The sequence below is a fragment of the Terrapene carolina genome, unplaced genomic scaffold (assembly GCF_002925995.2).
Source record: "Terrapene carolina triunguis isolate 2854851 unplaced genomic scaffold, T_m_triunguis-2.0 Scaffold104, whole genome shotgun sequence".
NCBI lineage: Eukaryota > Metazoa > Chordata > Testudines > Emydidae > Terrapene > Terrapene triunguis.
In genome coordinates, this window is record NW_020664455.1 from 2,796,994 (window position 1) to 2,812,719 (window position 15,726).

The 15,726-nt window shown below is 43.8% G+C and overlaps 1 protein-coding gene across 1 annotated transcript in view; it reads left to right on the top strand.

The window, feature by feature from the left end:
* Positions 1-2,292, top strand: part of LOC113406563 (metalloprotease TIKI2-like) — a 234,584-nt gene extending 232,292 nt beyond the window's left edge. The window contains exon 4 of the mRNA XM_026651878.1: positions 2,071-2,292. Within this exon, the coding sequence (XP_026507663.1) occupies positions 2,071-2,292 (222 nt within the window). The remainder of the gene's footprint in view (positions 1-2,070) is intronic.
* The last annotated feature ends 13,434 nt before the right edge of the window (positions 2,293-15,726 follow it).

A 15,726-nucleotide genomic window follows, 5' to 3' on the forward strand; every position in this document is an offset into this window, starting at 1 on the left:
GCAGGGTTCGATCCCAGGACTATCAGCATCAGTCACTACTGTTTCAAGCTACAGAAGCAACTTGCTTAGCTAGTAGCATTAGTAGACTGTTCTCTTTTAGCAGCTCAGCCAGTAGAGGGGTTGGCAGCATAGTACACATGCATGCACCACTAGGTGGAGCTATATCTACTTTATCTTGAATCCAAACAAAAAGTCTTCATGGGCCTTCCAGGGAACACTTAACAGGGGGGCATCCAATCCCCTTGCTGAATTCTTGAGGTTGCGCTTTTACAATAACAATTTGAAAAAAAAATTAACTCCCGACGATGGTTAACAGCTTGCTAATTGCATGGAACTGTTTCTTGAGTTCCTGATCCCTGTCTGGTGGTTAAGGAGGCAAAAGGCTCCATAAATCAGCAGGAGCAGCTGCCTCCTTCGAGCCAGGCATGGCGTATGTCACAAACTGTAGAAAGGAACTGCGATATTGGAAGAAGTGGAGATGATTAATGGAGCAGACGTCGAGGCTCGGAGAGCGCTTGCACTACTGTGTATAGTAGCTATGCATACTTCAATCATTTATCTTCTCTCCTCACCCTCCTCCCTCTCTTTCCCAAGCGACAGGGCAGTCATGTTAAGTGTGGTGGCCATTAAAAATAGAATAATTTACAATGTGCTTAAAGACCCGGCATGGTGTTGCCAGTGATGACGCTTAAATGGCCCTTCCTCTTGTTCTTTGGGAGGAGAATGGAAAGGGAATAGGAAACCCAATGCTTGATTTTAAATGACTGCTCTGGCTTCAGCAAACCCTTTCCAGCTTAGGAGGAGAAAATCTGGGTCCCTTTGGCATCTGCTGTTTGATCCGTTCATTGTCATGCCAGGCGGGCATCTTGGGTGAGATGAGCAAAGGATAGTTTAATGACAAGCCAAGAGCAAAAAATTAAATACAATTAACAAGGCAATGTGTATCTTGATTCTACTAGGCTGGATTATAGCTGGGTCTATGCAGGTGGGGTGGAAATATGATGCACTTAACTTTCTGCTTGGGCCAGAGCTTCATAAAATCACCTATAACCCTAACCCTAAAACCTAAGTCCTTGCATTTCCTGGACAGGTGGGGAAGGTTAGCTCCAGCATCAATGCTAGGCTTGCTAAGCGGGTGGAGTGAGGGAGGTCCACCATCTGACATAGCCGATCCTGCATCAGTATTTTGCATATGGCACTAATGGACCTGCTCTGGAGGCATCTTCGCTAATTCCAGATCAGGATCTGTATGCTTCTATACTGCCTTCGTTGCCTTTGGGCAATGGGTGGAGAAGAGAGATTTTTCCACTTCTAGGTACTGTGCCTTCAGACATTCTTAGATCTGCCAAGATATCATTTCGTTGTCCAATTCAACTTCTAAAAGCTCCCGCACCTCTGGCTAAGCTCCATTGTTCTGATACCCATTAAATATGGAATCTTGGTATACAAGGAAATACAAAGGCTTGTAGTATTTATGTAGAACCAATTGATTTATGGCTTTCCTTTACAGCAGAGAGCCAAATGCAGAATGGCCATTATTTACTCAAACCCAGTTCAGGGGATAGGAATCTTTAACGGCCTTTGCCCCTTCCTTGAGATCTGAAGCTGCTGTGCCTTCTGCTCTTGTAGCCAGTAACGTTTTTTTTTTTTTGCCTCTCCAACATCCTCAGATAGTTACTCAAAACAAACACAAAATGAGTCCAGTTTTGAAATCCAGTGACGTTCTGTTCATTTTTTTTGTCCTTCTCTTTATTTTCCAGTTTCACATTCTCCTCTGTACTTCCCAGTTCAGTCCCAGACCAGTAAAAATGCCATGTTCTTGTGGAATTTCCTGCAATCTGACACGGTTTGCACACCTTGTTTGCAGTGCTGGGAAGTTTGGGCAGCTTAGATAAACTTGGGTTAAGATTCCAATGTTAATTCCAGTTAATCTGGAATAAAGTAGGGTGTTGGATGCTTGGATGCTTAGCTGAACCAACCAAGCTTTATTTCTTGTTCTCCCGTCCCAAGCCCCCTGGTTTCCCTCTGTCTGCCTTTGTATCTGAACTGCAGTATTTCTTTCCATTGCAGCTCCCTAACTTCATCAACACAACGCTCCCTCCACATGAGCAAGTGACGGCTCAGGAGATAGACAGCTACTTCCGACAGGAGCTCATTTACAAGAGGAACGAGAGGATGGGGAAAAGAGTGATGGCCCTTTTAAAGCAGAACACAGACAAGAGCTTCTTCTTTGCCTTTGGAGCAGGTATGGAACAAAATACCCTTGTTTGTTTGCTTATGTGGACAATGTAATTGAAATCCAATGGGGGGGGGAGGGGAAGAGGGTTCTTCACTGTAAAATTTGGCCTTCAGTATAGAAATCTCCCTCTTGGGAATCTCCTTTGAGGCAGAAGGTCCTTGCTCCCTGACCTATTTCAGGACCTGGCAGTGATGTGGATTGAAACATAAACTCTTTGCACTTACACAATTTATTTTAAATGCCAACATATGTTCACTTATTGTTTCCCTCTTATTGTAAATCTGCTCATTTCTTAGAGACTGAGTCAGGACATTCTTGGACTTTACTAGTAGAGTTGATACATGCCAGGCTACTTAGCGGCCTTTCAAATCATCGCAGACTATCTTCAGTGTTCCTTAGAGTGCTCCGGTTTGCTCCCGAAAGGGACTCTATACAGTAAAGATGCCTGCAATAGACTGCTACAATATACACCACTGCCCTCTTTCTTTTTTGAACAGAGTAGAAACTTTTCTAAGGTGAAAGCATTTATCTTTCTAACTTCTAAGGCCCCAACTAAGCATGAATTTAAAGTTAAGCCAGTGCTTAAGTCCATTGATTTCAAGGCAGTTAGCGATTGCCATATTGAAAACCAATAATTGATTCCTACTCTGTGTTTTCTTGCTCTTAGTCAATTTGTAATCCATGACGGAACTTGGCCTCTCACCTCGTGACTCTTGCAAAGGATGTTGGCAAAGGCCACTCTTGCGATCCTTACTCAGGCAAAGCTTCCATTAGCATCAGTGGAAATGTTTGCTTGAGAAGGACTTCAAGATTTGGTCCAGACCTTCCGTTATTCCTTGTTACAGTATGGACACATTTTGATTTTTTTTCTCAGTTCATCTAGACTGAATTTTCTCTGGCACTTCTACTCTCCCATTCCTTGATGTTTCCATGTCTTTAGAAATCAGTTTTGCCTAGCTCTCCTTGCGGTAGGAAAATGCACTTTTTTAGGGGGAGAGAGAGAGAGAAATTGAAAGGGATGTGTCAGATGTTTAACAGAGCAAAAGTGGTAGAGTAAAACTACACAAACAGGTACTTGCCACACATCTCTTCCTAGCAGTCATGGCTGAACTGTGGAAGTTCAGGGCTTTTGTTTAACATCTGAAATTGACAATCTGAAGATTATCCAAACTAATTGGGGAAAGTGGCTAAAAACTCTGCAAGGAGACAGGTTTCGCCATGAAATTTTGACTACGGCCTGGTTTTGACTATGTTAGAATCAGCCTTTGTCACTAGGCTTCTGCATCCAGTTCTGTCTGCAGCCAGAAAGAACAGATACATGCAAAGGTTTGGGGGAAATTTCTGGTTGTTGTTTTTTTTTTTTAATTTAATTCAAGTGTCAGCTTTCATTCTTGCAACTCCTTTAGAAGAAACACATTAGCTCCTCACTGAAACAGCGTTTATTATGCTGCAAAAGATAAGCTGTTCCATCCCAAAAAAGGATCTCCCCAACTTTTGCGCTCATAGTTTCTGATAACTTTAATCAGCACTTGATTGATTATTTGCAGAACTGATTGAAAATTGGATTTTTTTTCCCTATGGGAAAGTCCAATATGTCAACTTTTTATTTTGTTGATTTTTTTTTCTTCAGAACAAAAAGTTTTGAAAAATTTCATATTGGAAATGTTTGTTTTGGTGTGCTCGACCAAATGGAAACAACTTTTGTTTCAAGTTCACCGTTAAACTATATCTCTCTAAGGTCCCAAGGTGCCTCTTGGGAGTTGTAATTCTGATGCCGCAAGTCCTTATTCTTTCTATGGGCTTGGCTCCAGGGCTGATGTACAGCTCCCATGATGCACCATGTGGCTTGGTCAGAGGTCACAGTGTATTATGGGAGGTGTAGGTCAGCCTGCCTATAGGAGATAATGAGGCATGAAGCACCTGAACTACAACTACAACCTGATTCACCCTAGGTAGGTGCAGGTTGGTGTCAAAATGACTTTAAACAAAATATTTTGTTTCAATTTGTCCCAGTGGAAAATACATTAATACTAATTAAAAAATTGTTAAAACTAAATTTTACTATGGAAAATTCCCAACCGACTCTCCTTGTCTGTCACCCATTGAGCCAATATGTTTCTCTGATAGAAATGGCCTAACTTGTGCACCTCTGTATAGGTTGAGTATCGGGGGTAGCCGTGTTAGTTTGTATCTACAAAAACAACAAGGAGTCTGGTGGCACCTTAAAGACTAACAGATTTATTTGGGCATAAGCTTTCGTGGGTAAAAACCTCACTTCTTCAGATGCATGGAGTGAAAGTTACAGATGCAGGCATTATATACTGACACATGGAGAGCAGGGAGTTACTTCGCAAGTGGAGAATCAGTGTTGACAGGGCCAATTCAATCAGGGTGGATGTAGTCCACTCCTAATAATAGATGAGGAAGTGTCAATTCCAGGAGAGGAAAAGCTGCTTCTGTAATGAGCCAGCCACTCCCAGTTCTGCTGTTTCTCTTTGAAGTCTGTTTCTGAAGTTTTTTTGTTCAATGATAGTGACTTTTAAATCTGTAATAGAATGACCAGGGAGATTGAAGTGATCACTTACTGGCTTTTGTATGTTACCATTCCCGATGTCCGATTTGTGTCCATTTATTCTTTTGCGGAGGGACTGTCCGGTTTGGCCAATGTACATAGCAGAGGGGCATTGCTGGCACATGATGGCATATATAACATTAGTAGATGTGCAGGTGAATGAGCCCTTGATGGTGTGGCTGATGTGGTTGGGTCCTCTGATGGTGTTGCCAGAGTAGATATGGGGACAGAGTAGGCAACGAGGTTTGCTACAGGGATTGGTTCCTGGGTTGGTGTTTCTGTGGTGTGGTGTGTAGTTGCTGGTGAGTATTTGCTTCAGGTTGGGGGGTTGTCTGTAAGCGAGGACTGGCCTGCCTCCCAAGGTCTGTGAGAGTGAGGGATCATTTTCCAGGATAGGTTGTAGATCGTGGATAATGCGCTGGAGAGGTTTTAGCTGGGGGCTGTATGTGATGGCCAGTGGTGTTCTGTTATTGTCCTTGTTGGGCCTGTCCTGTAGTAGGTGATTTCTGGGTACCCGTCTTGCTCTGTCAATCTGTTTCCTCACTTCCCCAGGTGGGTATTGTAGTTTTAAGAATGCTTGATAAAGATCTTGTAGTTGTTTGTCTCTAGCTGAGGGGTTGGAGCAAATTTGGTTATATCTTAGCGCTTGGCTGTAGACAATGGATCGTGTGATGTGTCTTGGATGGAAGCTGGAGGCATGTAGGTACGTATAGCGGTCAGTAGGTTTCTGGTATAGGGTGGTGTTTATGTGACCCTCACTTATTTGCACTGTAGTGTCCAGGAAGTGGATCTCTTGTGTGGACTGGTCCAGGCTGAGGTTGATGGTGGGGTGGAAATTGTTGAAGTCCAGGTGGAATTCTTCAAGGTCCTCCTTTCCGTGGGTCCATATGATGAAGATGTCATCAATGTAGCGCAAGTAGAGGAGGGGCACTGTATAGGTTGTGATGGGTCTGATGTGCTCGGCCCTGGGAGCACAAGTGGACCACAAACGCAAGGAAGTCTTTCTGTCTCCCTAAATGGAAAACAGATGCTGTTTGTTGAACAGCATTTGTTTCAATAGTGCGACAAATGAACTGGCCTCCAAGGAGTTTATTGTAGATAATCTAAGATACGGCAAAGAGAAGATAAAAGACCTTACTATTGTCTCTTGTTACAAAGATGTTGCAGGCCTGACAACGAAGACGACTCAAATATGATAGAAGTGGTTTGGAAGCATTCAGTGGTTAATAGCAAAGATATGTCACTTCCTGCAATTGTCTGTAGATCATCATTGGGCCAATGGAAGTGCCACCATCCTACCTGTGAGATGACTGAAGTTTGATTATACTGTAAAGAGGAAATGAGCAGTTGTGAGGACAAACATTTTAAATAGAGACGGCACTTAGGGAGGGTCTTAGATCGGAATCTGGAACCAGATTAAGTAATTAGATTATTCATTATGAATTATGTTATGCAGTTAGATTATATTAACTAGATATGATCAGATCAGACATGGGGTCAGAATACAGACAAGAGTCTGTAACTGAGGTTCAGATTCACTGGTGGTGACATCTCGAGAACTGTTCTCTTGAGCTTTTGGCCCCAAATGATGGAAATCTCATGAGATCAGCTCTTCTCAGGAGACTTTCGCCAAGTTGCTCTGGAATTCTTCTCATGAGATTTCATCCACGTCTGTACCCAAATGGGCAGGTAGTCCCCTTTCAGTTTTGGATACCATCTGGAAATAAAACACTACAGGTGAGTTCAGATCCATGAGTTGGGTCTAAATCATCTCACGTCCTTCCTGCAATTCCTGGAGGGCTGTATTTGAGGTTCTGGTTTTGGCTGAACTCGAGTTTTTAAAATGAAACAGACACTGACCCTATCCTGTACACATTGGGCAACAGGCGATTCATTGTGGTGCTCAGCCTGTGTGTCTTTCTGAATTTCTTGCCCAAGAAATGAATTCACTTTCTTCATGTCTAGTTGAAGGTAGGTGTGGAGGGAATCTGAATGGATTATCAGGACATCAAGCTATTCTGGCACCAGATTATTTCCCAACCACTATTTATCTGCCAGAAAAAATGCATAGTGAGCTATTACTTTTCTGGAGTAATGGTGATGCCATGTGGCCAGTTCAGAAATTCTGATAATCTCAGAATGGGTTCCCAGGAGGCTATGGTGCATCCCATCCCAGCTTCTACTCATATACCATTGAACTGTAGAAAGCAAAATTATAAGAGACCTACTTTATTCAGCCGTTTTTTCCATCCCTCCTTGGTAAGCCACTGCAGCTCGTCGTCCTTTCATCTTCTGTCCAATCTAGTTTTCAGTGATTCAAGCAGTGCAGCTTCCGCCATTTCCCTCAGAGAGACTATTTTACAATCCAATAGGCGTCACTGGGAGCATTTTTCTCCATTATATTCAGCCTGCATTTTTCTTTTGATCATTTTCACCCCCTTGCACTTAAAGATCTCCGTGCCAAACTGATTATTAAATATTCTCTGATGTTCCTGAGATCTCTGTTTTTTAAAGATAGCCCAGAGTCTTCCAGTATGGTCTAGTCCATCTTTATGCTGTAAGTGATCGGGAGATGACTGATTCTTCCATGCCAGAATATTGCTGTGGTTTTGATACATGAGTTCATTTTCCTTTATGATTCAAATACAGTTGTGTTTGCAATATTGCCAACTCCCAAAAAATCATGAGCTTGGCTTAAAAATCATGGTTTGTTTTCCTAAATACATCTTGAGTTCTTTTTATTTGCCTTCTGATTCCTGAGCTTTAGGGTGCATACAGGTCATGTTTTCAACATTTTCTCTATACTCATGAAAGCTTGAAATGTATCTTTTAAAAAAGAGAGAGAGAGATTTGAATTTCTCACATTTTCCCATGACTACAGGAGCTCAGTCTTTAAAAACATGCCATATACCGTGAAAAGCATGATAAAATCACGGGGACTGGCTTTGATTTGTTTTAGCAAGGTTGCACAAAGTTAGCTGATGCTGTTTTGCTTAGGGGCCCAGTGACTTTTGCTAAATGTAGTTATTGAAGTTCCAGCAGCCTGTTGAAGTTCCAGTTGCATGCCCATTCGTGACCCTAATTTAGGATCTTGATTGAGTAGAAGGATAGTTTCTCTTGCAGAGCAGTAGATTTGCATAATGTGCATGACTATACCAGCACAGTATGCAGATGTCCTCGTAAATTACAACCTGGTCAAGTTCAACGTACCCCTTTCAGTGATTATGGCAGCAGGATTTTTATAGATGCCTGTAAGAAAAGATATGGTTGTTTAGAATAAAAATATGATGGGGGAAGGGTCATGGTGACCATAAATGTTATGGAGTTGACAGGCTGAGGGCCATGTTGACTGTAGCTATCACACAAGGAGACATTATGCTGGCTAACCACGAATGCAGAATCCCAGCGCCACCGAGCTAGCGGTTAGTTCTGGAAAATCCCAGCTGCTGGCAGCAAAGGGTTTGATTAGTGAATGTTGTGGGTTTGGACTGGCTGAAATTCCTACTGGAATAAAACCTCATGGCTGTGTAGGGCCCACTCTTCTTAATATGGAATTTTCCTTATCATTAACAAATATTACTATGGGCCAGATTGTGACCAGTACTTGCTTGGGTGTGCAGGTGCGGGAAGGCACAAAGAAGCCTTTCTCTCCATCAACCTTTCATCCCCTGGGCATGGGCTCGGCCCTGTTTCACTCCCTACTCTCCCCTTAGTGCAGGGATTGCTGACTACTATTGGATCATGTCTCCATTGGCGCTGGAAGGTGTCATTTCCAGCGTTAACAAAAGCGGTATAGCCCCAGTGGTGCGGGTGGGGGCACGAGCTAACCATCCCGGGGGGTTCAAACGGGATTGAACTCAGGGCAGTTAGCTCATCTGGCTCGCCCATGAAGTTCTGCCTACACTGTTATTTTTAGCACTCTGGTTCAATCAAAGCAAGCACTGGGCTATCTACCAGAGCTGGAAATTACACCCCCAGCTCCAGTGTAGACACATCCTTAGCACTGCTTGGGGTGCAAACCATCCCAAATGAGATTGAGACGGCCACTGTCCTCATTAGCCCATGAAATGGCAGACACAGCTGGCCAGCCATGGAGAGACGTGCACACTCCACCTTCCGCAGTAGGGAAAGCGCTGCAATCTGTCCACACTGACAACTGACAGCGCCCTGGCATGGCCACATGGTCGGGAAGGAATTTTCCTCCAGGGTAGATTGGCAGTAGCCCTGGAGGTTTTTCGCCTTCCTCCGCAGCATAGGGCAGGGGTCGCTAGCTGGAAGATTCTCTGCAACTTGAAGTCTTTAGATCACAATCTGGAGACTTCAACAGCAGAGTTAAGGGAAAGTGGGGGGGTTAGCTTTTGTGGCCTGCATCATGCGGGAGGTCAGACTAGATGACCATATTGGTCCCTTCTGACCTTAAAGTCTATGAGTCTATGAGTCTATTAGCAGCTCTTGCAATGGCCACAGAGAGCAGTGCATTGTGGTAGCTATCCCAGCATGCAAGTGGCTGCAACGTGCTTTTCAAATGGGGGGGGTGGAGTGTGACAGGGGGTGTTGTGTGTATGGGGGGGGAGAGAGAGTGGGTTTTGGGGGGGCTGAGAGCATATCAGCATGCTGTCTTGTAAGTTCAGACAGCAACAGACCCTCTGTCCCCGCCTATCTCGCTCTCACACACAGCATTCCACAGTAATGCTTGCTTTGTCTCGGAGCAGATAAGCAGCCGGCTGTCAGAAATGGAGCTTTCAAAGGGCATATCGGCATGCCTGCAGTGATTCCAAAACAATGACAAGTGGCCAGGGCCGGCTCCAGGGTTTTTGCTGCCCCAAGCAGCGCAAAAAAAAAAAAAAAAAAAAAAAAGCTGCGATCGCGATCTGCGGCGGTAATTCGGCGGGAGGGCCTTCGCTCCGAACGGGAGTGAGGGACCGTCCGCTGAATTGCCGCCGAATAGCTGGACGTGCCGTCCCTCTCCAGAGTGGCCGCCCCAAGCACCTGCTTGGCAAGCTGGTGCCTGGAGCCGGCCCTGCGAGTGGCCACTTGACTTAAGGGGATTATGGGACATTTCTGGAGGCTGATCAGAGCGCAGTAATGCAACACCTCGTTCACACTGATGCCCGGGCATTTCAGCCAATGCGCACCAAATGTTAATCTTCTCGCCGAGGCGGAGTACCAGGAGCGCTGTAGCCCTGGAGTCAGAGCGCTCTGCGTGCCTTGCCAGTGTGGACGGGTAGTGAGCTAGGGCGCCCGGGGCTGCTTCAATGCACTCTAACTCGCAGCAAGCCCTACACCCAAGACTCAGATTAGGGTGCTGAAAGTGCCCAGGTACACAGTGGTGAAAACAGGAAAATCTCTGGTGACTAGAACTTGACAAGCACAGATGACTGAGAATTAGGAGTCCTGCTGGGGTTTCTTCCCAACTTTGCCACCGACTTGAGGCATGACCTTGAGTGAGCTGCTTAGATCCAAGTTTGCAGAAGTGGTCTCAATTTGTCCAACGATGCTGTCCAAACATTGTGTGTCGATAAGAAATGATGAAATGACATGTTTTGGCATGTCTGAATTGACATTTTTGGTACGCTGCCAAAATATTTTTTTTGGGGGGGTGACCATTTTCCCTGGGGAAAAATAAAATTTCCAACCTACTCTATATGCAGTTCTCACATTTGCAATGCCTTGGAACAGGTGAGGACGTTCATTCTCCATCTTTATAAAACCTACCTGTTGCAAGTGAACATTTGTGCAACCCTCCCCTTCTTCTTTCTATTCCTTGCCCTCCCCAAGAAAAAGATAGCACTATGGATTTGGAGAAAATGGGACCCAGCTTTGAAACATGCTAAATTCTGCAAAATCGAAACCTGTCCTTCCAGGGCTTAATCTACCCAATGAGTCTTGCTGTATCTATGCTCATTGTAAGTGTGCTCCAGCATACGATACAGTATGCATTGTTCCAGGTCACAGTCTTGATCACTTGCTTTTGTGGTCAACTCAATGGGATTAAAGGAAGAACGTTGAAGCCAAGCTGGTCTTTGCTTGAAAGTCCCAGCCTCAGAAGCCTGAGATGACTGATGTCGTGCAACAGCAAAGCACCTAAGAGCTAAAATACATGGGGCATTTGTGAAGGGCCTTTTACAGTCAAGAAACAGAGAAGCAGCCAAGTGCACATGGGCTGTTAAAAAGAGTTAATATTTTGGCAACTCAGAATATACACATAAAATCAATGTGTAAGAAAAAATCACTTCTGGTTTATTTCATTTTTATGGACAAGTAATTTTCAAGTAACACTTATGATAACAGATGGATAAATTTATGTCTGCAGTTAACTTGCATGATATTTTCCTTAGGATGTTTTACTTTCTCGTGTTCATTTCTGCCTCTCTTTATTGAAATGGAGCTCTGTCGTTTGGGGGTGGGGTGGGGTGGATAGCTGTATTTATCACCTCTGAAGTTCAGAGGCAGTTCCAGTTCACAGTGTTTAATAACAACCGTATCCACAGAGTATAAGACAGGATTTTTCTGCTTGAAAGAAGGAGGTTCCGCTGAAGCCAGTGACTGACCTGAAGTCAAAGAGAAGCACCCATAACCAGGCAGCTATGTAAGTGGCTTGTTTTTCAGACTGAGCAACCACAACTCCGTGGATGTTGCAAATGCTGAAAATCAGGCCACTATGAATCAGCTGCTTCACTTAGGTTTAGGTGGCTAACCTTAGGCACCCAAGTTTGAGACTTTGGCCTACATGTCTGTTAAATAAGACAAGAGAGCCCTCTGGTCAAGTGTAGGTAGTCTCTTGGTCTATCCAAGGCCGTGATCAAGTGTCTTGATGTTTTTGGTCTTTTGGCCTCAAGATGAAAACCTTGTCTTTGCTTCTGGGACCTTGAAGTGAAAAAATTCTCTAAGTTATATCTGTGTGCCCAAATGATTGCAGGGAATTTCAGCACACGGTAAGGATATTGTTAATCTACTTTGTACTTTCTATAGGTCCACAAAATTGAAATCCTACTATCATCATCCTCCCACTCTACTGAAATTGTTCCAGCATGAATTGGACTGGTGGCGTCATTAATAACAATAGCCATCATAACTTTTACAATTACGTTAATAGAATTTATCAGTTGTCATCTTCAAAGTCCTTTGCAAACAGTAGCTGATTCATACTTACAACAGCCATAAAAGGTAAATAAATATGATCATCTCTGTTTTACTGATGGGGAAATTAAGACCTAGATTTTAAAAGCTTGTCTAGGAGAAGAAATCAATATCAGAGTTGGGATTAGAATGTAGAAAATCATTATTCCTCATCCTATACTCATCCTGCACATCTCTTATGTTCCCTTTCATCATCCTAATAGCACCTGGCTCTTCAGTGCTTCTCATAAGTAGATCTCTAATTACTTTACAAGGAGGTCAGTATCATTATCCCCATTGTACAGAGTGCGGAAGTGATTTACTTTAATTTACCCAGCAGTCCAGAGGGAGAGCAAGGAATAGAATCCAGTCCCCTGAGTCTGAGTCCAGTGCTCTACCCACTAGTTCACACTGCCTCCTTCAATTCACGGGATCTCAGAGTGCCTTCCAAACCTCATATAGAAAGCATTTCCCCCACTGCTAAAGAAACAGCCATCTCTGAGGTCAAACATGGCAGCTATTTTACAGCAAATGGTGGCAATAGTCAATAGTTTGGGAAGGAAATGAAGGATGATGTATCCAACTGGGGGGGAGGGGGGGAAGGGAGAATTTTAGGAAGTTATTAGCACCTGGCACCCGTATGGACTCTGGCAATGGGGTTAAAAATAGGTTTATTTTGGGACTGATTTTTCAAAAGGGACACGCATCCAAATATACATGCAATATTGTGGATTTACAACCATTGTACATGCAAATAACCAGATGGTTGATTGGCAGTCACAACTGATGTATGTTTGCATGCAAATTAGGCATAACATTGCATTCACATTTGTGTGCAGGAGGAATCAGACTTGCTGGAAATCTGGGCCTTTCCTTCTAGAGCGCCACACTTCTTTCCAGTTTTCATTATCCTGCTTTTATCCCCTGCAAAATATTTTTTTTTTTAAAAAGTAAGAAAAATATAGAGAGAAAACCACCAAATACCAGGGAATAAAGAGACTCTATCCCTAGAGTACGGCTCCCTGCTCCAACGCTGATTAGTGGTGCTACTGACATCACCAACTCAGCTCATTGCAGAGTTGTCTCTACAGAGCAAGAAATTGGCGACCATGGGTCTGAGCTTGGCAAACCTACAATCGAGGAGAAAAGGGTGAATTAACGGTTTGCAGATGCTGGAATCCCCTGTGTGTGTTTTTATTTGGGCATGCAGATGCTTGTAGTAAAGTTGAGCTGTTGTTTTTTTAAGGCAAAATGTCATTTACCTTTAAAAAACAAATGCTATTTTTGTCTGAAATCTTGTAAGTTACATTTAAAAGTCTTTATTAAAAAATGCAGGGTCTGATTCGCATCTCAGATATTCTGGTGTAAATCAGGTATAACTCACCTTAAGTGTAAATCCAGCCTTTTAAAAACACAAGGAACTTTTATTATACATTGATCTTGTATCACAGGGACATTTGGAAGCCTCTGAAAGTATATATATATATTCCCCTGAAGCTGCATCTGCACAGAGAGCAAGCCTGAGCGGCTAAATAGTAGAAGAAACCCAGTTACTGTACCTCATTTGTTAAAGGAAAACTGCAATGATTAATTACATCTAAGGGTGTTTCCTGCAGTGCTCCTTCTCCACAACATGCCACTGACACTGGGATTGTTTGGGGGAAAACTGGCACAAGAATTGGGTCGGCCGGTTTTATGCCAGCTGAGAATTTCTGTCCATCCAGAGAATTCTTTGCTGGCCAGCTATGGCCAGATGCTGGCTCCTTTGTGCTCCCTAAGCAGCCTTGTTAGTCACATTCCTAGATTCCTTGGAATTAGAAGTATTGGCCTGAATAACTTCTACGTTGCATTGCAATTTTGCTTTAAGAAATCCCTTACAAACCACACCGCACATATTTTGCATGACGTAGTTTAATGTTCTGCGTGATGAATGAGAGAGTCTGTCTGTTTTCGGGAGAATCTTTGGTTTTAAAAACTCATACGTTAATGTCAGTTCCTTGAGACCCCTGACAAAATCATATCAAATCAAATTTATTATTACATCTGTGCCAAGTTCTATTGTACGACTCTACTTCTAACTACTACCTGTTCCGAAGGAGGCAAAATCTACATTACCCCGTCCTGACGTACACTATACTGACTTCGGCTGTAGGGATGTCAAGGCACTTTACAAGTGTTAAATGAAGAGTCTCACAGACCTGTGAAACAGGTAATACTATTAGACCCATTGACTCACAGATGGGAAAATCGAGGCACAGAGATGTTAAGGGATAGATTGTGGCCCCTTTACTGGCCCCTATGAGAGTTCCATTGGAGTCAATGGAAGTACACTTCTGTGAATGAGTGCTCACGGGTGTAAAGAAGGAGGTGGTCCACATCGGCGGCCTTATTGACTTGACCAATATTAAGGTACTGCTGGTGGGAGGGTTTCTGCCCTCCACTGTGGTCCTTACAGGCTTTTGAGGTGTCATAAAAGGCCAATAGAGGCTCCACAGCTAAGGTGCTGAGAGCAATGCTGCAAGCTCCAGGGTAGGGGGCATGGCTGTGGGCCACATCTGGAGTACTGCATCCAGTTGTGGGGGCCCCCCACTACAGAAGGGATGTGGACAAATTGGAGAGAGTCCAGCGGAGGGCAACGAAAATGATCAGGGGGCTGGGGCACATGACTTACGAGGAGAGGCTGAGGGAACTGGGGTTATTTAGTCTGCAGAAGAGAAGAGTGAGGGGGGATTTGATAGCAGCCTTCAACTACCTGAATGGGGGTTCCAAAGGGGATGGAGCTCGGCTGTTCTCAGTGGTGGCAGATGGCAGAACAAGGATCAATGGTCTCAAGTTGCAGTGGGGGAGGTCTAGGTTGGATATTAGGAAAAACTATTTCACTAGGAGGGTGGTGAAGCACTGGAATGGGTTACCTAGGGAGCTGGTGGAATCTCCATCCTTAGAGATTTTTAAGGCCCAGCTTGACAAAGCCCTGGCTGGGATGATTTAGTTGGGGATTGGTCCTGCTTTGAGCAGGGGATTGGAGTAGATGACCTCCTGAGGTCTCTTCCACCCCTAATATTCTATGATTCTATAAACGAGGGTTGATCATTCTCAAAGATATGAAATAGAAAAATGTCCCATGAGATAGATAATGTTAAGGCTCTGTCTTCAGCAGGAAGCAGTTCTGATTAGAAACGCCTATTATCCCCTTAACTTTGCCTCTTTGTGCCTACCTATAGCAGAGCCTATGGTCTCCTTGCAGAAAATCTCACAAGATTTATACTCGCTCCCATAGGTTCTCTTTTCAATATTAGTCTTCAAGGCATGTACAATGTATTCATTTTAGTGGGTTTAATAATACAGATGAATCATTGGTTTGACACATTTTTCCCAGTAATTTTTGAATAAATTCTTCATGATTAAAGATATTTTCCCCTTATTTGAGTAGCTGCAATGCTAACAGACCTCTGAATCACAGGAGTGAGATCAGACGTGTGTGGGGGGTGGTGTCTCAGGACTCTTGTTGTTTTACAAAGATCTGTAGCTGACTAGTGCTGTTTGAGTAAAGTGACTGTGGTTAAGAACTTCCTTTGCTAGAAGCCACATTGGCCACAACTATGTGGAACTGGGGAGGAGTGTGAGATAGCAGCTAGGGGGCTTGGGAGGTTTGAGGCACCTCAGTCACCTACTCCGTGGGTGCTCCAGGACTCCAGCACCCACAGAAAAAAAATAGTGGATGCCCCGGGGTCAGAGCTTGCGTATGGAATAAGAACAGGAGTACTTGTGGCACCTTAGAGACTAACAAATTTATTAG